Source organism: Myotis myotis, unplaced genomic scaffold (assembly GCF_014108235.1).
Source record: "Myotis myotis isolate mMyoMyo1 unplaced genomic scaffold, mMyoMyo1.p scaffold_m19_p_17, whole genome shotgun sequence".
Lineage (NCBI taxonomy): Eukaryota > Metazoa > Chordata > Mammalia > Chiroptera > Vespertilionidae > Myotis > Myotis myotis.
In genome coordinates, this window is record NW_023416321.1 from 1,264,066 (window position 1) to 1,285,419 (window position 21,354).

Here is a 21,354-nt window from a genome sequence, read left to right on the forward strand (position 1 = left end):
CATCAGGGACAGGGACGGGTGGGGGAGGGCCGGGGGGTTGGCCAGCAGACCCGACCCCCAGATCCAGCTGGTTCGCTGGTGGCAGTGGGCGTCATAGCTGGCTTTTTAGATAGATAGATAGATAGATAGATAGATAGATAGATACCTTTGTAGATAAAAGTTTGAATAATTTAAAGTAATTTTAGTAATACATGATTTATGGTTGGAACATGGTTTAGCATGATAGGAAACATAAATGAATTAAAAAAAGACTTGCTCCTTGCCTCCCCCTTCCCCCTAAAATGCAGAACCATGTGTTTAGCACGTTTACATTGGGTTTTTAAAAAGGTAATTTAATATACGTGTTTATGACTTGTTTGTGTGCCACAAACTATCTGCAAGAATAACCACAAGGAACTAATAATAGCGCCTGTCTCCGGGGAGGGAATGCAGGGGGGAGGGGAGGTTATTTTTCACTGCGCACCGTTTATACAATTTGAAATTTCCTTTGTGCCTGTAACTTTAACGAAAGGTTCCGAGAGGTCCCGGAGGCTTGTAGGCACCACAGGCTGAAGGGGCAGGCCCCCCAGCACCTCCACACCTCGCTCCTGCCCGGCCCCACCCCTACCTACCCGGCTTTCCCCAGGATTGCTAGGATGAGCATCCTTGGGGACTTGGGAGTGGAGCGGGAATGTCTTTAACATATTCCACTGAGAGAATCGGGGGCTGGAGAAACGGGACGGGCCAGAGACCCTGACTTGGGAAGGGGTTTGTTGTTTGCAAGTCAGAGGAACCCCGGCCCAGGCCGCTGGGGCCATGAGACCCTTAGAGCTTTGCTTTGGAAACTGATCAAGATTCCGACGGGGCGCCCGAAGGGCCCGGGGGAGGGGTCTCTGAGAAGGTGTGGCAGAAAGAGGCCAGGCAGGGGTCCTATGGTCTCAGCCCGAGGAATGGGAGCCTCCTCCGGTAACCCTCCCCGCCGCCCCTCCGTTTCTGCTCGGAGTCCCTCCCGCCCTTCCCCCGACCGCGGCTCCTCCTCCCGGACCGCTAGCCGAGCCACAAAAACTACAACTCCCAGCAGCCCCTGCCGCGGCCGGCGCGCGGCCGCAGAGCAGAGGCTGCCGGGAGCGTGTTGCTCGGAGGCGGGGCGAGCGCGCCGGGCGGAAGTCGGCCCTCCGCTCGGTCCTGGTCTCCGCGCTGCGAGGTCCCCGTCCGCGGGCCCAGAGCCAGTCTGCACCGGGTGAGTGACGGCGCCCCCGGCCACCCGCGCTCCGCTTGCTGCGGGCCCGCTGCCGGCCTCCGCCCGCCCCGTCCCCCGCAGGTCCGCCCTCCCGCAGACTCTGACTTGGAGGCACCTCCCCCCTCTGACTTGGGGACACCTCCCCCCTCTGACTTGGGGACACCTCCCCCCTCTGACTTGAGACACCTACCCCCTCTGACTTGGGACACCTACCCCCTCTGACTTGGGGACTCCTCCCCGCTCTGACTTGGGACACCTACCCCTCTGACTTGGGGACTCCTCCCCCCTCTGACTTGGGGACACCTCCCCCCTCTGACTTGGGGACTCCTCCCCCCTCTGACTTGGGACACCTCCCCCCTCTGACTTGGGGACACCTCCCCCCTCTGACTTGAGACACCTACCCTCTCTGACTTGGGACACCTACCCCCTCTGACTTGGGACACCTCCCCCCTCTGACTTGGGACACCTCCCCCTCTGACTTGGGGACTCCTCCCCCCTCTGACTTGGGGACACCTACCTCTCTGACTTGGGGACTCCTCCCCCCTCTGACTTAGGACACCTCCCCCCTCTGACTTGGGGACTCCTCCCCCTCTGACTTGGGACACCTACCCCCTCTGACTTGGGACACCTACCCCCTCTGACTTGGGACACCTCCCCTCTGACTTGGGGACTCCTCCCCCCTCTGACTTGGGGACACCTCCCCCCTCTGACTTGGGGACACCTCCCCTCTCTGACTTGGGACACCTCCCCCCTCTGACTTGGGACACCTACCCCTCTGACTTGGGGACTCCTCCCCCCTCTGACTTGGGACACCTACCCCTCTGACTTGGGACTCCTCCCCCCTCTGACTTGGGACACCTACCCCTCTGACTTGGGGACTCCTCCCCCCTCTGACTTGGGACACACCTACCCCTCTGACTTGGGGACTCCTCCCCCCTCTGACTTGGGACACCTACCCCTCTGACTTGGGGACACCTCTCCTCTCTGACTTGGGGACTCCTCCCCCTCTGACTTGAGACACCTACCCCCTCTGACTTGGGACACCTACCCCCTCTGACTTGGGGACTCCTCCCCCCTCTGACTTGGGACACCTACCCCTCTGACTTGGGGACACCTACCCCCTCTGACTTGGGGATTCCTCCCCCCTCTGACTTGGGGACGCCTCCCCCCTCTGACTTGGGGACACCTCCCCCCTCTGACTTGGGGACACTGCCCCCCTGACTAGGGGACTCCTCCCCCTTTGACCCTGATGGATGCATTCCCTTCCTCTCCCTGATGACAACCCTTTCCTGCCTCCCTCTGATTTCAGTACCCCAACTCTGACCTGTGCAGGGCCTCTCCTGAGGGATTAGGGGCTCCCCCATCTGCCCGACACTTGGTCACACCTGCAGCAGGCCAGCCTTCTCACCGCGCCCCTCCCCCCAGGCCTTCCTCACCTTTGCTTCAGACGATCACCCGTCCTCCCACCCTGTCCCCCTCACCCCCCCGTCTGGATCCTTTCACCTGGGACCAGCACCTCCTGCATGTGGCTCAGTGCCTTTCCGTGTCCTCTGTGTCCCCGGCTTGGCAGGGCCCTGGCACTGCGATCCCCTTCTTCCGAGCTCCCTGTGTCCCCCAGGAGGGCGGTCTCAGCGCTCCAGCCCCGTTTCATGCCTGTCTCGGGGTATGTGGCCTGCGTGTGGGAACACGCGTGTGCTGGTGACTGAATCTCGCTGGCCCTTCGGGGTAAGGGCCGGCACTTGGCAACGGCGTAGCCACTCAGAAGGTCCGTGGAAGGAAGCAGGGCACACCCTTCGGGAGCCGCGGGGTCTCTGCGATCCCCTCGGTCCTCACCCAGAGATCGGTCCATTGACAGATCTTCTTGGCTGGGCTGTGGACCCCCCCCAACCCCCAGCCCCCCCACATTGACCTCCCCTCGGAAAGTCCAGCCCGAGACTGCGGACAGGGTGGCTTCCCGGTGCCCCTCCTGGGGCCTCAATGAGCCTCTGTTCAGGCCTGACCGCCCACGAAAGGGCTGGGAGGCGGTCAGCAGGCCCGCCCTCTGCCTCCTGGCCGCCCAGAGCAGAGCGTGTCCGAGAGGAGCATGGGGGCTCCGGCCTGTCCGAGGCCACCCCCGTGGCCGGACGGAGTGGGGGCTCTCGGTCTCCCTACTCTCTCTCGTCCAGGTGAGCTGACCACACAGGGTGGGGGAGGGAACCACACGCCCCAGGTAGGCAGGTGCCACTCTCGCCAGATGACCGCTCCGGCGAGGCGGGGCGAGGCGTGCGTCTGGTCATTTGCTGCCTTCCCTGAGCGCCGTCTCCTTTCTTCCCGAAGCTGTGCCCCAGACCGTGTCCACGCCCTGTTTTTGTGGCCACAGCTACGCAGGTGCCGTGGCGGTTCCTGGACCGCCGCGGTGATGCCGCCGCCAGGGGTGTCAGACTCTTCTGGTGAGGAGGGCTGTGTTGATGTAGAGCAGGAGGGGCCGCCCGCCCAGGGGCCTTATGCAGCCCCAGAACCATTCGGTCCGCCCGCCAGGGCATCGGGTGAGGCAGTGAGATCTGTGACCAGACGCAGCGGCTGATGTTTAGGCGGGTGATTCTGTGTGGCCGGTGAATGATGTTACAAGTGTTCACATGGCCCTTGGCGGGGAAAAGGGCCCCCACCCCTGATTTTTTATTTATTTATTTTTTAAATATATGTTATTGATTTTTTACACAGAGGAAGGGAGAGGGATAGAGAGTCAGAAACATCGATGAGAGAGAAACATCGATCAGCTGCCTCCTGCACACCCCCTACTGGGGATGTGCCCGCAACCGAGGTACATGCCCCTGACCGGAATCGAACCTGGGACCCTTCAGTCCGCAGGCCAACGCTCTATCCACTGAGCCACACCGGTCAGGGCGCCCACCCCTGATTTCGACCGAGACAGTTGCTTGGGAAGAAATCCTGATACCAGAGGAACCTGGGGAGGTGTTCCGTTTCCCTCTCGCGTGCCTTCCCTTGGACTCCCACTGGCTTGTCTGTAGTAAGTGCCGCCGGTGAATGGCACTCACAGCTCCGGTTCCGCGCAGAGGAACGGCCGCGGGCACGCTGGCGGTCAGGGTGCTCGTCAGCTGACCTTGACTGGGGTCACACTGGATGCCCGGGAGCGCCCAGGGTGACCACAGGGTCCTCCCGGGAAGCGGGAGGCAGAGGGCACGAGGGAGTGAGGGCGGCACTGAGATGCTGGCTTTGCGGTGGGGGAAGGGGCCCCAAGCCAAAGCGTGCGGGCGGCCACTGGGGGCTGGAGACGAACGTCCAGGAAGCGGGTTCTCTGCTCCAGCCTCGGGAGGGACCGGCCTTAATGCTAGTCCAGAGACCGACATCCCGCTGCCGGCCTGCGGGCTGCAAGGCAGCTGCCGTTTCCGCTGCCAAGTGCGTGAGGTGACAGCGGGAAGAGGAGCCCAGTACACTCCTCTAGGGTGGGGGGCGAGCACGAAGGGGCCCGACTCGGGGAGCAGTGCACGCTGGGGTGCCGGGGAGGGGTGGGGCAGCCGCCAGCGGGTGCAGCGAGCACGCTTCCAGGCTGTCGAGGGTTCAGCTCTTCTTTCCCATCGGGAAGTGCGTTGGGGCAGAGCGGGGACTGCCTGCTGTCATCAGAGGCAGAGGCCGTGGCTGCCGGGGAAGGAAGGTGGTGGCTGCAGGGGGCGCTGGGAGGAAAGGGCTGCCCCTGTCCAGGCAGAGGCAGGGAGCTGGGAGGGCCCTTATCTCAGATCCGGGAGCCCTCCCTGCCCTCCCAGATCCTGAGGGAGGAGCCGCTGCAGCTGTTTGTTCTGCCACCTGTCCGACCACTCCCTCCCTCACCACTCCCCACTGAGCCCTAGAGCCACCCTCTGGGCTGCAGGCGCAGGGAGTGGTGCCCCTTTCATGTGAGCCGGGCCTGGAGTCGGGGGCAGGCTGAGCATGGCCCAGGAAGGTAGGGGTGCCTGAGCCCGTCCTCACTCCTAACCGAGGGTCTCCCTGGGTGCTGCCCCGGGGCCTGGGAACCTGCGCGCTGCCTGGTGCAGACCTGCTCTCTACAAGGAAATGCTGGTTTGACAAGAGCCAGAAACAGGAGTGTCTGTGAGCCGTTCTTGCGACACAGCTCCCTGGAAAGTGGGAGGTGGGGGGACACGACCCTCCTCCTGGTGCCTCTCCCCAGGGCTGTTGCCCGGCGGGGGGCTGCCGGCGGGGGGCTGTCCCCTGGGGCTCTCACAGAGAGGGCTGTCTGCAGGCCGCCTGGGCAGGGGAGCCTGGCCGGGTGGGGAACCTGTGTTTTACGGAGCAAGTCCCTGGTTTTCTGATGCCGGGAAGTCGGCCCCTCCGCCTTGGGGGAGTGTGGGCGAGGACCCCCCCACCCGGGACGGTGGGCCTGCCTGACCGGCTGGTTACCTGGTTTTTATAGAGATGTGCCCTCGCCCTGCCCCAGGCTCCCAGCTGCGGGCAGCTTACCTTCCTGTCCCAGGTGCCCGTGGGGGCGGGCACACAGCCTGGAAGGTGTGGGGCGCCCTCGCTGTAGGGGTTACAAGGTCGATTCAGAAGCAGGGGTGAGCGGTCTTGGAGGCTGAGAAGAGACAGGCGGAGGAGGACCCCAGAGGGTCAGCTGTGGCGGGAGGTGCAGTGGGGTTCCCGGGGGACTGCTCGGGCCTCAGGAGCAGGCCTGTCGGTCGTCATCTTGGGGAAGCAGGCAGCCCCGGCCCTGGCGGCGGGAGGGACAGGGCTCCTCCAGGATGGGGCGGGCAGGTGGGGCTACAGTCAGTCACAAGCTACCAGCTCATCTGCGTAGTTACTGACCCGCCAGGAGTGAGCAGACAGAGAGCAGCCAGGGCGGGCACGGGGCGATGGGGGGGGGGGGGGGGCGGGTACAGAGTGAGTTGGGGCCGTGAGGATGACACTCACCTGGTGGCAGCCTGTCCACTGCTCCTGCTGCCCTGAGGCGGGGCCTCGGGGCTGGTCCCTGTGACCAAGGTGGGGTGGGACAGGGGCTGTGGAGGAAGTGGGTGTGTGCTTCCTCCCCCCAGGCCGTGAGGGCCCTGCAGGCTCTGACCCCTCCCTTGTGGGCATTAACGGGAAGGTGTCTGGGCAGATGTTGCCGAAAACAACCATTTCTGTTTTGCCTGAATCTGTTCTACATTTGGACTTGAATGCCACAGAACTAGCCCAGGAGGGGCAACACCTCACCTGCTTGGCAAGCAGGCATCAGCAGGGGACAGTGATGTCTGTGTACCTGATGTCGGGTGGCGAAGGGTCCAGGGAAGGGGTGGAGGTGCTGTCAGGAGCAGGGCCTCCAGGGAGGGCTTCCCGGGGGAGGCGGCATTTCACCGAACACAGCCCTCTGCCCTCGGTCACCTGCCATGCCAGCCGCTGCTCTTCCCCTGAGACCGAACGCTCCAGCCTGCGCGGACGGTCCCTCTGTCCCGGCCGGGAGGAGGGGATGGGTGATTTTCTGTGGGAGGACGGCTCCTCTTGCTGAAGAAGGGCAAACAGATGTCGCTGGAGTCCGGGTTTCATTAAGCCGAGGAGGTGCCGGGGCCGCCACGCCTGGCCCTGCTGGGTCTGCGTTTCGCAGGTCGTGACCTCCCTCCCCCCCTCCCGTGTGCAGGTCCCGCCAGCCCTTCGCGCGCGCGGCCGCCCGCCAGCCCTGCCGCCCCCGGCATGGAATGAGTCTATGCACTCCGCCTGGATAAGTGTGGGGCGCCTCCCCGCGCTGGCGTCCATGAGCAAGGCCACGGACCCCCGCTTCCGCGTCCGCTGGAAAGTGATCCTGCCGTCGGTCGTGGGCGTCGCCGTGCTCTGGCTGCTCTGCTCCCACCGCCCGGCGCCGGCCAGGCCCCCCGCGCCCAGCGCCCACAACTGGCGGCTCAGCCAGGCGGCTGCCGACCGATACAATGACACCTACCCGCTGTCGGCCCCCCAGAGGACGCCGGGCGGGACCCGCTACCGCATCGCAGTCATCGCCGACCTGGACACGGACTCCAAGGCCCGGGAGGAGAACACCTGGTTCAGCTACCTGCAGAAGGGCTACCTGACCCTGTCCCACAGCGGGGACCAGGTGGCCGTGGAGTGGGACCCGGGCCACAAGGTCCTGGAGTCCCACCTGGCGGAAAAGGGGCGGGGCATGGAGCTGTCCGACCTGGTCGTCTTCAACGGGAAGCTCTACTCTGTGGACGACCGCACGGGGGTGGTCTACCGGATCGAGGGCAACACGCCCGTGCCCTGGGTCATCCTGTCCGACGGTGACGGCACCGTGGGGAAAGGTGAGCGCCAGCCCTGCCCGCCGCTGGCCCAGGGGGAGGGGCGTAGGGGAGAGTACGTCCTGTGCCCGCTGCTGACCCTCCAGGATGGGGCTCGAGCCAGGCTGTCCTGTGCACTCAAGTGAAGTTTAACACGGTGACCTCGGACGCCCAGGGCAGCCAGACCCCCAGGAGCCAGGCGCCGTGGGCAGAGGGCCGGCCGGGTCTCAGTCCCCCTCGTCTCCTGTCCGCAGGCTTCAAGGCGGAGTGGCTGGCGGTGAAGGACGAGCATCTGTACGTGGGCGGCCTGGGCAAGGAGTGGACCACCACCACGGGCGAGGTGGTCAACGAGAACCCCGAGTGGGTGAAGGTGGTGGGCTTCCGGGGCAGCGTGGACCACGAGAACTGGGTGGCCAGCTACCACGCCCTCCGGGCCGCCGCCGGCATCCACCCGCCAGGTAGGAGCCGGGCCCGGGGCCGCAGCGGTTTCGTTTCTTGCTCAATCTGATGATTTCGGCTGTCGGGTGGGTGCACCCTCGGCCAGTGGATTCTGGGGGCAGATGAGGTGTTTTCTGTGTCACCCTTCACCCCAAGTCACGGCCCCCAGACGGAGCCCGAATGGCTGTCCCCGGGTGGAGGTGGGAGGGGGCAGCTCTGGCTCTCCCCTCACCCCCAGAGACGCCAGTGTTGTGGTGGGTGCCCTGATGCTCGGAGAGGCCTGGCCAGCTCTGGACTTGGGGGGACGCGGCCGAGGACCCCAGCTAGGCCCCGTGCCCCCTCATGGGAGAGCCCGCCCCGCAGAGCAGCCTGCTGGTCCCCTCCCCTGCGTCTGCGCCCTGACCAGCACAGGGAAGCAGGAGGACAGACCACACGGCGTGGCCGCGCGGCATTCCCGGGGAAGCTGGTCGGGGAAGACGGGCCCCGGACGGGAGGCCTTTGCGGGCTCTGGCGTGTCCATCCTCGTTCCTCTGGGCGACGAGGACCGAGTGTGAAGCCGCCTCTGGGAAACACGGGGATCGAAGGGAGGGCGGGGCTGTGAGCGAGGCCCCCCTGCCCTCGCCCCGGGGCTGCAGCTTCCAAGTGCATGCTGGGCACCAGGCCCCTGTGCAGGCAGCCTGGGCGCTGCCCGCCACTGAGCCCCGTCTGCCGTGTCCCAGGCTACCTCATCCACGAGTCCGCCTGCTGGAGCGACGCGCTGCAGCGCTGGTTCTTCCTGCCGCGCCGGGCCAGCCGCGAGCGCTACAGCGAGCGGGACGACGAGCGCAAGGGCACCAACCTGCTGCTCAGCGCCAGCGCGGACTTCGGGGCCGTCTCCGTGCGCCGCGTCGGGGAGGTGGTGCCCACGCACGGCTTCTCCTCCTTCAAGTTCGTGCCCAACACCGATGACCAGGTCATCGTGGCCCTCAAGTCCGAGGAGGACGGCGGCAAGGTCGCCACCTACATCATGGCCTTCACGCTGGACGGGCGCTTCCTGCTGCCCGAGACCAAGGTCGGGAACGTCAAGTACGAGGGGATAGAGTTTATTTAAATCTTAGAGGTTCAGGCGTCAGGCGGCCCGAGGGCGGACGGCTTTAAGCGGCATCAGGGCCCCACTTCTATAAAAAGCCGGGGCCTGCCCTTCTGTGGTGTTTGTTCTGCTCTTTTTCTTCCCGGGACTCCGGGCTGGGTCTGGGGTTTAGAGGTTCAGGCCCCTGGAGCAGCTGAGGGACCTCTCAGAGCCGGAAGGGCCACCCCCAGGGCAGGCTCCGGGCGGCCGGGCCCTGGGCCTGTGTGCTGCCCTCTGGTGGTGGAAGCTGCATGTGGCGGGCCTCGTTTCTCTTCTTTTGTTCAATGAATGTATCTTGGCTCCTGCCATCAAGTGCGGAGCCCGTATGGGACATAGCAGTGACCCGGGATCTGAAGTGCCCCCGCCCACCAGGAAGTCAAGCCCCCTCCGTCCCGAACCTCGGGCGCGAAGGCCGTCCCGTCCCCCCTGCTTGGAGAGGACCTGTTGACACCGCGGACAGACGGACAGACGTGGCAGGGCTGTGAGCGGGGCAGCCCAGGCCACCAGCCCACCCGCGGTCCCCAGCCTCACATGGACAATCTGTTTCCTTGGCTGGGTCCATGTCCTCCCTTCAGGAAAATTCTGTGGCTCCGTAGCTCTTTGAAGCTTTAATTATTAACTTACTCTAATTAAAGCCATCTCCTTTCTTATAAAAAGGAATCGCCAAATCTTATGCCACAGAGCAAAGTCCCACATTAAACCCGCTCCCCGCAGCGGAGGGAGTCGTAGTTAGAGCTACAGTGGTCGAGGCGGGTTTTACACACTGAGCCCTGGGCCGAGGGACGCAGTGATGGAGGCGCCAGGCCCTCCCACACTTCCTGTCCCTCCTGCCCTTCCGTCCTCCTCCTCCCGGGCGCCAGCAGCTCGTCTCCAGGGAAACTTCACACAAGCTCCGCTTGTCTCCGTGGGGCCCGGTCCCGGGGCCTGTCCCCGATGCCGCAGGGAGCGGGCCCGGAAGCTGCCTCACCCCCAGGAGAGCGCGGGGCCGGGACGTGAGAAGGGCCGCGTGGACCCTCCCCAGACTTCTCAGCGTGGAACTGACAGCCGCCAGGAGGGCGCCCGCGAGGCCCCTATTCCCCGCGGCTGGGCGTCCGTTTCTTCCCCTGAGACGTCAAAGCGAGAGCGTGAAGGCGAGCTGTTGGCGGTGGCCCGTCTCCCTGGAGCGTGGCTCCCCCTGGGCACGCCTGTCCCACGTGCCCGGCGGCTCCCTGAGCCCCGCCTTGGCCAGCGGCAGCGATGGGGCCGCTCCCGGTGGAGATGCAGGTGGAGTTAGGAGTCGGGGGACGGGGGACAGTCACCACACTGGGACTCGGAGGCATCGTGTGACGCCGGCCCGGCGGGGCCCAGCTGCCGCACTCGCCCCTCAGCGGTTGGGAGTGTTTTAAAACCGCCCCCCTCACCCCTCCCCCCATGCCGTGGTTCTGTGGACAATAAAGCGCAGGGGCGGGAGGTCTGCGTCTCCTGCTCCGTGTGGCGGCCAGGGCTCCGCGAGGGGCACAGGAGAGACCCTGACGCCTCCTGCTCTTGTGGGGGGGGCGGGGGGGGTGGGGGGGGCAGGCCCAGTCGCTGCTGATGTGCAGCCACCTTCTCGGACGCCTCTGGAAGCCAAGTCACGGAGCCAGCTTTTCCCAGGTGCTCCCTGGTCGCGGTTAAGAGCTAACCGTAGGCTCCACCCCGGCCTTGGCCCTTCTCCCTGTGGGACCCTGGCCAGGTGCTTTGATTTCCTTGTCCGCCTGGGAGGGGAGGTAACAATAGAGCCATTCACAGCCGCCAGCTCCTGGTGCCCGCTCGTGGCTGGAGGTGTGGGAAGTTCCCCAGGGAGCCTGGGAGCCTGGGAGTGGCGCCCCGCAGAGGTCCGAGGGTCTGGAACCCGCAGGAGCCGCAGAGCTCAGAGGAGAGGCCTCACTGGGGACTGCGGGGCGGGGGGGGCGGCACCTCAGGAGGGTCCGGTCCTCTCTTCCTTTTGTCGCTCACACCACTCCTGTCCCTCCCTGCCCGGGTCCCCAGAGGCTGACCTGAGGGAGCCTCCTCCTCCGGCCTCTGGGAGGCGGAGGGAGTGGGCGATCTGGGACCCCTCTGCACTCTCTGCACCCCTGCCCCCTCTGGCCTGCGAGGGGTCACAGCTCCAGGTACCACACTTTGTAAACAGCCCACCCCCTTATTTTCAAATTATAAAAAAACATTTAACCCTGCGGGTGTGGCTCAGTGGTTGAGCATCAACCAGGAGGTCAGGATTCGATTCCTGGTCAGGGCACAGGCCCAGGTTGCAGGCTCGATCCCAGTGTCGGGCGTGCAGGAGGCAGCCGATCCATGATTCTCTCTCATCATTGATGTTTCTCTCTCCCTCTTCGTTTCTTTCTGAAATCAATAATTTTTATTTTTTAAAGAACGTTTATGTAGAAAGTTACAGAGGGCGTAGAGTGAGCCAGCTGGGCTGCGTGGGCTCAGGACACAAGTCAGAGAGCAAAGGAGGCCCTGGCACTCAGGAGAGAGAAAGGCAGGTGTGTGTGGAGGAGGAGGCGGGATTCTGCTCCCAAGAGGGGAGCGCCTGTACCCCTTTCTAAAAGCCCCCGAAGGATCTGAGGCTAGAGCCCGCTGTTTCCTGCTGCAGCCCGAGCGGATGGACAGCCAGGGGTCGGTCGACGTCCAGTGTTGTGGGAGGTCAATGAAAAGGCCTGGAGAGGGTCCGAGGACTGAGAGGGGGACACAGTGGCCTGGGCAGTTCCAGGAGAGTGGGGGCCCCGGGGGTAGAGGCGGGGCCTGGAGCAGGGACTGTACATGGAGTCCCAGGCACCAAGAAGGCAGCCCTCATACACGGGCTTGCACAGTAGGGACTTGTGGCTGCGTGGTCTGCTGCTGCCGTGGCCAGCGCGCAAAAAGTAAGCTAGAAGTCGCCTCGGGCCCTGCCCAGTGGGCTCAGTGGTTAGAGCATCAGCCATAGACTGAAGGGCCACAGGTTCGATTCCCAGTTGAGGGCACGTACCTTGGCTGCAGGCTCCTCCCTGGCCCCGGGCCCTCATGCAGGAGGCAACCAACTGATGTGTCTCTCTCATGTCGATGTTTCTGTCTTTCCCTCTCTCTTCCACGCGCCCTAAAAACCAATGGAAAAATATCCTCGGGTGAGGATTAACAAAGAACAGTTCATGTGCGAGGTTTACGGCAGCGCCTCGCTACAGGTTATCGAACCCCTTCCTGCCTTGTGTGGGAGCCGGGGTGGGGCACGTGGGGTATCTTCCAGGCCAGCCAGGGTCCCGCCCCCAAGAGCCCCCAGCGCGCTCCCCACGTGTCAGCAGTGGCTTCCTGTCCCAGCAGCGCCGTCCACACGGTCACACCCGGGCCGAGGATGGAGCCTGGGGCCTGCGCTGCGTCACACGCTGTCGTCCCACGTTCCCTTGATGGGGGCCGGGGCGGGGGGGAGGGGCGTGAGGCCCGGGAGCAGACCCCGTCTGCTTTGGTGACGGGCAGGTTTTCCTGGGACCCTGGGGCTGAAGATGGAGCAACTTGAGATTGTGAGCGTCTCCACCAGCACCAGGTGCCAGCTGCTAGCTGGAGCAGGAGCCCTGCTGCTCTGATGCAGACCCGCCCCACTCCCCATCCCCCACCCCACCCCACCCCCGTGCTCCCGCCATTCCCCGCCCCGCCCCCAGGGGCCGGGGTGAGGATTGTTCCCTTTCACCCTCTGTGGTTATCAAGTCACCCAGATACTGCCTTGGGCGGCCGCCTTCACCACCACCCACAGGCAGAGCGGAGGGAGGGAGGGAGGGAGGGAGGGAGGGAGGGAGGGTGGGAGAGGGCCCCCTGAGGCTGAGAGCAGCCAGCCCCAGAAAAAACCCGTGTCACGTGGTTTCTGGGAATCGAAACTAGCGGGGTGTTCAGAAGCATTGCTCCTCGGGTCCGGGCGAAGGGCAGTCTGCAGAGGGCCTGCAGCAGGAAGGCGGGCCCAGGACCACCAGCGGCGCTCAGGCAGGTAAGGGTGGCATCTGAGGGGCCACGTCTTCCCGTTGGCGCCCCCGCCCCCGAGCCCAGGGTCATCACCTGCTCCCGGTTCCCCGGGGCGTCCCGTGGACACCGCCTGCTCGGACGCAGCCCCTCCTGCCCCTGACCTGCGCACGCGCCCAGGCCTGCACCTGCCCAGAGGACCAAGCCCTCTTGCCAACTTGCAGAGAGGCAGGGCAGCCTGTCCGCCCTCCCTGGCTGCCCAGGGCCCGCCGGGATGTCTGTGCACCCCATGCACCCCTCAGCCTGCTCTGGCTCCCCTCCCCCCAGGGCTCACGGAATGTTCTGTCTGCACAACCTCTGGCCACTCCTGCAGGGCTGTTTCCTGAGGTGGAGCCGGTCCCTAGCAAGGCCCTGGGCCTCTCCCTGCCTGGGCCTGCACGCCGCCCTCCCCGCCTGTCTCAGCCTACAGCCCCCAGGGCCTGGTTTCTGAGATGAGCTCTTCCTCTGTCCTTGCTGCCCAGAGACACCCAGCCTCCCTTCATCCGGGCAAGGCCTGCAGGTCCTTGGAGCTCGTCTTTCGGAAGAGACCAGGGGCCGTGGGGCGCCAGCACCCTCCCCGCTCCAGAGCGGGACCCCCGTGGCGCCCTCTGCCCTCCACTCTGGAAGGCTGGAGGCTGCGCCTGCTCCCGCAGGGCTCACTCGCTGCCTCACTCCGCCTCCTTCCGCTGCAGGACGAGGCTCCCAGGCCGCCATGGCCCTCCCCCGGCTCCTCTGGGTGTGGCTACTGGTCGCAGGGACTCAAGGTGAGCTGGGCCCCAGCGGCCCGCATCTGTGTCTCCCTGGCTGGGCAGGCTTAGTGCCTGCGGGAGGCCAGGCAGCGCTCCACCGGTGCTGGTCACTGGGTCAACCAAGATCAGCTCAGGTCACGGGTCAGCTCAGGTCACGGGTCAGCTCAGGTCATGGGTCAGCTCAGGTCACAGGGTCAGCTCAGGACACCTCTCTCACTGAGGTCCAGGTGTCCCAAGTCGTGTGGCTTCACCTGGGGGGAAACCAAGGAATTCTCCACTCCCTCCAGCTCCCAGGGGACAGATGGGGGCGGGGAAGGTGGGGTGTGCAGGAGGGGCCGTCAGATCCGCCAGATGTGGGGGGGACAAGGGCGGGGACTTGCAGAGTCCTGGCGCCTGCCTCAGGCTCTTTACCCCGAGGCCTGGGGACTTTCCTCACCCTGGTGACCCCACAGAAGCCTGCAGTACCCCAACTGAGAGCTGCCCTGTGCCGCTCAGCTGCAGCCGGGGCTGAGCCTGTTTCCGCCCCCCCGCCCCCAAAGCCCGGCCCGCTGCCCACTGCCCCGCTGACCTGTGTGCCCTCGGGAGCCCTGCAGGCGTGAGAGATGGTGACATGCGGCTGGCCAACGGGGACGCCCCCAACGAGGGCCGCGTGGAGATCTTCTATGGAGGCCAGTGGGGCACCGTGTGTGACAACCTGTGGGACCTGGTGGACGCCAGCGTCGTCTGCCGCGCCCTGGGGTTTGAGAACGCCACCGAGGCCCTGGGCAGGGCCGCCTTTGGGCCAGGTAGGCCGCGTCGCCTGCTCCCTAGCAGCCCACCCCGGGGGAGGGGGGCGGCCGTCACCTGGGACACGGGAGGGCCTCCCACTCCCTCCGCCTGTGCTTGCTCCCCTGCCCGTGGCACGTCATTCACGGGCTCAGCCAAGGCCCTGCCTCGGCCACAGCCCCTCTCCCGGGGTCTGACCTTCCTTCACCCGAAGGAAAGCTGAGCAGGAAGACCTCCCCGCACAGGGGCTGCGACTCCTAAGAGGGAATAACTGAGATCCAGTAACTCACTGTCCACGGGGCGGGCGGGCCGGGGAGGAAGGCTAGCTGGCGGCACAGAGAAGCGGGAGCCCGCAGTCGAGTAGCCACGGGGAGCCCTGTAAAGACCCACGTGGGCACGTATCGCGCTCAGGGCTGGGGATGCCCTCCCCGCCCCCGCCCCGAGCCAGCGAGGTTACAGCTCTTCGTCAGGCGTCCCGGGGAGCCCCAGCCCCTCCAGTGTCTGTCCTCGCTGTCCCCCAGGAACGGGCCCCATCATGCTGGACGAAGTGCAGTGCTCGGGGACAGAGTCCTCGCTGGCCAACTGCTCGTCCCTGGGCTGGCTGAGGAGCAAGTGCAGGCACAACCAGGATGCCGGCGTCATCTGCAGCAACGGTGCGTGGCTGCCCCACCTGACCCCCCAAAGTCTGGGCCCCTGAGCATCCTGCCCTGGGCCAGGATCCTGGTCATGCGGCTCCCAGGCCCTCCAAGCCCATCACACACCCGTGGGCGGGTTCGAGGTGATGCCCACTCTCCCGGAGGCGGGACAGCCTGCAGAGCGCACGGCAGCCCGTCCTACTGTCCGGGGTTGTCCCCGAGCCACGGCCCCACGCCCAGGGGTCTGCAGAGTGCAGGCTTCTCTCTAAGCGCCAGCCTTTCATTCCTGTGGGTCCCAGTGCAGCCTGTCACACAGGCCCCGGGCGCCCGGGCGCATGCTAACCGTCCTGGGCTGAGGGGCCTGGGGCTGACCGTCATGGGCTGAGGGGCCTGGGGCTGACCATCCTGGGCTGAGGGGCCTGGGGCTGAGGGCCCTGGGGCTGACCGTCCTGGGCTGAGGGGCCTGGGGCTGAGGGTCCATCCTGGGGCTGAGAGGCCTGGGGGTTCCTTTTCTTTCTTTTTGAGAGAGAAAGGAAGGGAGGGAGGGAGAGAGAGAGATAGAGAGGGAAACATTGGTTGCCTCCTGTACCCCCCAACCTGATCAGGGATCAAACCCTCCACCCTTCCGTACATAGGACGCTCCAACCACTGAGCCACACCGGCCATGGCTGGGGCATCTCTCTTTTTTTTAATTTTAGGAAGGGAGAGGGAGAGAGAGAGAAACATCATGATGAGACAGAATCACGGATCGGCTGCCTCCTGCACGCCCCCCTACTGGGGCTTGAGGCTGCAACCTGAGCATGTGCCTTGACTTCCCGGTTCATAGGTCGACACTCAACCACTGAGCCACACCAGCTGGGCGGGGTGCAGGGGAACACCCAGGCTGGAGTGGGGGTGCAGGACACCTGGCTGGGCGGGGTACAGGGGAGCAGCAGGCTGGGCGGGGGGGGGGGGCAGGAAGACCTGTGGTGGGACCCCCCTTGCTGAGTGGCGCGCACAGGAGGCTCTGAGATTTGGGGTGGGAAGGGGAGGGGCGCTGAGCCACCTGGTTTGAGTGTGGGGATTGATCTAAACCTGTTTGTGGCAAAGGAAGAGCAGGTGAAGTTAGTTCCCAGTGATGCCTGGGGGAGGGGGAGGGGTGCATCCCGCGACCGCCCCGGGCCCTGAAGGAGGCGGCCGAGGACCCCCCCCCCCCCCCCCCGGCCTCACACGGGTCACCCGAGACCCTCTGCTTGGGGCCGTCACAGGAGGAGCTTGGGGTCAGAAGGTAACATCTGGGTGGTCAATTGATCGATGGGTTGGAATTTTAAAGGACGGGGCCTCGGGGTTTGGGGAGCAGTGAGTTGAGCCGGGGTGTGGGCTGGGAGAATGGGGGCCACTGAGGCAGCAGCACCCCGTCTTCCGTGCAGACGTCCATGCCCCAGGAGCCTTACTGAGTAGTAAGGCAGGTCAGAGGCCGCAATTTAAGGGAGGACCTGACTCGGGGAGGAGAAGTACTTCCGGGTCACAGAGCTGGCTGTGCCAGCGAGCGGTCCCTCCCTGCCCCTCCTAGAAACCGGCGGCGCCCACACGCTGGACCTGTCTGGGGCGCTGCCCGCGGCCCTCGCGCAGATCTTCGACAGCCAGCGCGGCTGCGACCTGACCGTGGCCGTGAAGGCGGACGGCGCCGAGCCGCTGAGCCTGTGCGCCCACAGCCTGATCCTGACCAGCAACCCCGAGGCCCAGGCCCTGTGGTCAGAGCCGGGCAGCACGGTCACCATGGAGGTGGACGCCGAGTGCCTGCCTGTGGCCACAGACTTCATCAGGTGGGTGTCCCGGGGCGGCTGGGCACATGCGCGCACACGCACACACACATGCACATGCACGCGCACACACATCACACACATGCACACGCACACACATCACACACACATCACACACCACATGCACACGTACACACCACACACACAGACATCACACACACATGCACACACACACACATCACACACAGACATCACACACACATGCACACACACCACATGCACACGTACACACCACACACAGAGACATCACACACACACATGCACACGCACCACACACACACAGAGACATCACACACACACACATGCACACGCACCACACACACACAGGCACGGCCCTGTGGGAGTGCTCACTCGCCACCGCCAGGGGGCCCCGCGGGGCTGTGGGAACTGGGCTGGAAGAACCCTAGGAAAGCCGCGTCTCCCTTATGACTTGCGCTCCCAGGCGAGAGGGACACGCCGGGACCCAGGTGGCGTTTAACAGGCGGAGGCCTGCTCCCAGCCTGCCCGTCCGGCGGGTTTGCTTCTAGGCCGGTCTGAGGAGGAGGCCGGTGCCGCAGCCTCCGGCCTCGCTCGGGGCTCTCTGCCTGCCTGTCTGTCTGTCTGTCTCTCTCCTGCCTCCAAGGCAGAGGCTGCGTGTCCGGCCCCAAGAGGCGCAGGAGACCCCTCCCCATGGGGCCAGCCCGCAGACACCCCTTCCGCTGCTGAGCCCTCGGCCGTGGTTACTCGGGTCACTGACACCCCACGCCTTTCAGGGTGTTGGCAGGGCCGGGACGATGGTGACCGCTCCCACCACTCGGGCAGGCGGAGCCCGGGGCTGGGTGGGGACTGCGCAGCTGAAATGAGAAGCAAGAGGTGGCGACAAAACCATCCTGCCGGGCCCACCCTCTGTCACCGCCACTGGCTGGGCCCCGGGTGCGGGGCGGGGGGCTCGTTGCGGGGGAAGGGGCAGTGCCCGGGGTGGCCCACAGGTCCTGGCACCGAGGCCCTGCCGAGGCCGAGCTCGGCCCACCTGCGGGGAAGGTGGCCCCGGGGATGGGGATGGCGATGGAAGGGGGAGACCAGGAGGTGGTGGGGCCTCTCCCAGCCGACCGGGCCCGGGTCCACCCCGTTGTCGGTACCCAGGGCTCTGAGCAAACTCGAGGTTGGAATGTGGGTCGACCTGAGATAAACCGGGGGGAGAATGGGGGCTGGTACCTCTTGCAATGGCCGCACGCAGGGGTCAGTGGGTCAGTGGCAAACCCAGAAGAGAGGCGGCACCCATCCCGGGCACACCTGCCGTCCTGCGGGGCAAGGGGCGGCTCCTGGTGCTGAGCCCCCCGCCCCCTCCAGGTACTTCTATTCCCGGCGGATTGACGTGTCCCTGCCCAACGTGAAGTGCCTCCACAAGCTGGCCTCTGTCTTCGGGGCCCAGCAGCTGCAGGCCTACTGCGCGGGCCTCTTCGCCTTCCTGCTGCCCGAGGACCTGTCCTTCCAGACGGCCCTGGACCTCCACGCCTACGCCCTGGCCATGCAGGACCCCACGCTGGAGGAGCTGTGCGTGCAGTTCCTGGCCTGGAACTTCGAGGCCCTGACGGGGGCCGAGGCCTGGCCGCGCGTCCCCACGGCCCTGCTCCGCGCCCTGCTCTCCCGGAGCGAGCTGGCCGTGCCCAGCGAGCTGGCCTTGCTGACGGCCCTGGACGCCTGGAGCCGGGAGAAGGGGGCCGCCCCCGGGGACGTGGAGGGCCTGGTGCGGGAGGTCCGCTTCCCCATGATCCCACCCGAGGACCTCTTCCAGCTGCAGAGCAACCTGAGCCTGTACCGCAGCCACCGCGCCCTGTTCCAGGAGCAGACCCTGCAGGCCCTGGAGTTCCACACGGTGCCCCTGCCGCTGCTGGCCCAGCTCCGCGGCCTGAACCTCAGCCAGGACGCCTACCAGCCCCGGCTCTACACCTCGCCCACCTGGAGCTGGGCCGTGGCCAGGAGCTCCCGAGAGTCCTCCCGCCGCTCTTACGACTCGTACCCCTACCGTTATGGCTCGTACCCCAACCAGTATGACAGCTATGGCCGCTACGGCCCTACGTCTGCGCCCACGGGGTACTTCAAGACGCCGCAGCACCCCAGCTTCCTCTTCCGGACCAGCCGCGTCTCCTGGACCCTCGCCTACCTCCCCACGGTCCAGAGCTGCTGGAACTACGGGTTCTCGTGCTCCTCCGACGAGATGCCCGTCCTGGGCCTCTCCAAGTCCGGCTCCTCCGACCCCACCATCGGCTACGAGAACAAAGCGCTGATGCTCTGCGGGGGCCGCTTCGTGGCCGACGTCACGGCCTTCGAGGGCGGGAAGGCCGAGATCCCCAGCGCCCTGAACGCCAACAGCTCCAGGAGGGCCTCCTTCTTCCCCTGCCCCGCAGGCTCCTTCAGCAGCTTCCGGGGGGTCATCCGCCCCTTCTACCTGACCAACTCCTCGGGGGTGGACTAGCCGGGGGCTGCCGTCCCCCAGGGGCACACCCTCCCCCTCCCCCAGAGGCGCCCCCCTCCCCCAGGGGCGAGCACAGCCCAGCTCCTTCCCCTCCGCAACAGCCGCCTCCCGCCTCCCACACCGGCCTCCAGATGTCCCCCTGCTCCCACTGATCTCTCTGAGCTGAAAGAAAGCGCCGGAAGGTTCCAGCGAGGCTCACCCCAGGCCGAGAATCCCCAGTCCCCGCTGCCCGCTGGCCGGAAGCGAGGAGACTGGGCCTCATGGCCGCCGGGCCTTCCTCACGCCTTCCCGCTCAGTCTCGTCTCGGATGATTAAAGTTGCACGGTGCTGCCGGCTCGTTCACGCAGAAGGGGTGTGGCGTCCATTCTGCCTCAGACGCTGGGGGTGCCGGCCCCGGGTGCCGCGCACAAGCAGACCCAGTCTCTGTCCTCCCCAAGCCCCGGGCTAGTGGGCGACACGGGCGATCGCACGTGAACGCACACCGCCTGGGTATTAACACTGGGGTCATGGGCACCGTGGGGCCGCGCTGGGGGCTCCGGTGGGGGCCACCTGACTGTTCCGGGGAGCAGCGCGTGTCCCCGGTGGGAGGGACAGCAGTTCCAGGAACCTGTCCCCTGTTAACCGTGTGCACAGGGATGAGGGACACAGACTCACGCCAGCATCGTTGGTAAGAGCGAAAACTCGGGAACAAGGCAGCCACCCGTCGACGGGGGGAGGGCGGGGGGGGGGGGGGAGCAAGAAGGTACTGGGCGGCCGGGCCCAGAATCCGGGCAAAGGCAGGAGGGCCGGGCCTGGATGTCCAGTGAGGATGGCGGCACTGGGTCCAGGTGGGAGCATCTGGGCCGGCCGCTCTTGGCCAGGGCCTCAGAGAACAAGCATCTGGACTGTTTTGGCCTCGGGAAGGGAGGCGGCTCAAGGCTCGCCCAATGGGAGGGAGGTTCAGGCGCTGGCAGCCAGGATGGCAACCATGCCCCCCCCCCCCCGCCCGCCCGCACTCTTCCCCACAGCCCTGCAGAAACAGCAGACCGCACCCCGCCCCTAGCTCCGGCACCTTAGCCACTTGCTGGCCATTCTTGGCTTATTTTTTTGGTGGTTGCTATTCTGCACCCCAGGATATTTTTCCCATTGATTTTTTGAGCGAGGGAACGAGAAGAGAGGGGGGTGTGGGGGGGAGAAACATTGATGTGAGAGGCACAACGACTGGTTGCCTCCCACACCCACCCTGACCGGGCAGGGATCAAACCTGCAACCCAGGCATGTGCCCTTGACTGGGACTCGAACCCGAGACCCTTCAGTGCATGGGGTGACACTAACCACTGAACAACACCAGCCAGGGCTGCTGTCCTGGGGCTGCCGTCACAAATGGCCACAGACGGGAGCCGTCTCCGGGTTCGACCCTGTCTCAGTGCTGTGTGCCCTCAGGCAGAAGGCTGCACCTCTCTGAGCCTCAGCGTGGCCTCTGCACAGCGGGTGCCGGTGACTCCCTTGCCATGGTGTCCCCCAGAAGTAGGTCTTGCCCTGAGCTTGCCCGGGGAGGGGGTGAAAGCCCCATCTGGGGGGGACGAGGAGGCCAGCCCCCTCCCGGCAGTCTGGGTGGTCCAGACGCTGGCGGTCCCATCCCGGCACCCGCTCCACACCAGGACACCCGGGAAGAATCCCAAGGGAGAGGGTCCCTGAGGCCCAGGCAGGGAAGCTGGCTGGGCCCCTTTAAGGCTGGGCGCTGGCAGAGGAGGGAGAACGCAGAGCAGCCTTTGTAAACCTCTGAGGGCAGCGTAACAGCTACCAGCTGTGGGCGGGCGGGGACCAGCCCCGAACAACAGGAGGAAGCAGGGAGAGCCCTGGGTTCGAGGGCGGTGGGCCCCACTTCCCCAGGACCTTTTCTGAACCCAGGGACCGTCAGCCCCTGTCACAGCCCATCACCCCATCACAGCCCGACAGTGAGGACGAGGGGGAGGTTCCCTCCTATCCATCC

At 65.6% G+C, this 21,354-nt stretch overlaps 2 protein-coding genes across 7 annotated transcripts; both read left to right on the forward strand.

Moving 5' to 3' along the window:
* Positions 1-1,115: 1,115 nt before the first annotated feature.
* On the forward strand, positions 1,116-9,654 carry CANT1 (calcium activated nucleotidase 1). The gene is made up of 4 exons (XM_036341240.1): positions 1,116-1,219; positions 6,822-7,476; positions 7,707-7,910; positions 8,610-9,654. Exons 2-4 carry the CDS (start codon positions 6,888-6,890, stop codon positions 8,978-8,980), a joined length of 1,164 nt encoding a protein of 387 aa, XP_036197133.1. The 5' UTR covers positions 1,116-1,219; positions 6,822-6,887; the 3' UTR covers positions 8,981-9,654.
* Positions 9,655-12,808: 3,154 nt separating this feature from the next.
* Positions 12,809-19,731, forward strand: LOC118671901 (galectin 3 binding protein). 6 transcript variants are annotated; one of them, XM_036340969.1, is made up of 6 exons: positions 12,809-12,965; positions 13,669-13,740; positions 14,265-14,510; positions 15,012-15,143; positions 16,678-16,930; positions 18,257-19,731. In XM_036340969.1, the coding sequence occupies exons 2-6, from the start codon at positions 13,689-13,691 to the stop codon at positions 19,380-19,382; spliced, it is 1,809 nt and encodes a 602-aa protein (XP_036196862.1). In that variant the 5' UTR covers positions 12,809-12,965; positions 13,669-13,688; the 3' UTR covers positions 19,383-19,731. The 6 variants fall into 6 exon arrangements, with proteins under 6 accessions (XP_036196862.1, XP_036196865.1, XP_036196864.1 ...); XM_036340972.1 differs by having other exon boundaries at positions 14,319-14,510; XM_036340971.1 differs by having other exon boundaries at positions 12,826-12,965; positions 13,630-13,740.
* The last annotated feature ends 1,623 nt before the right edge of the window (positions 19,732-21,354 follow it).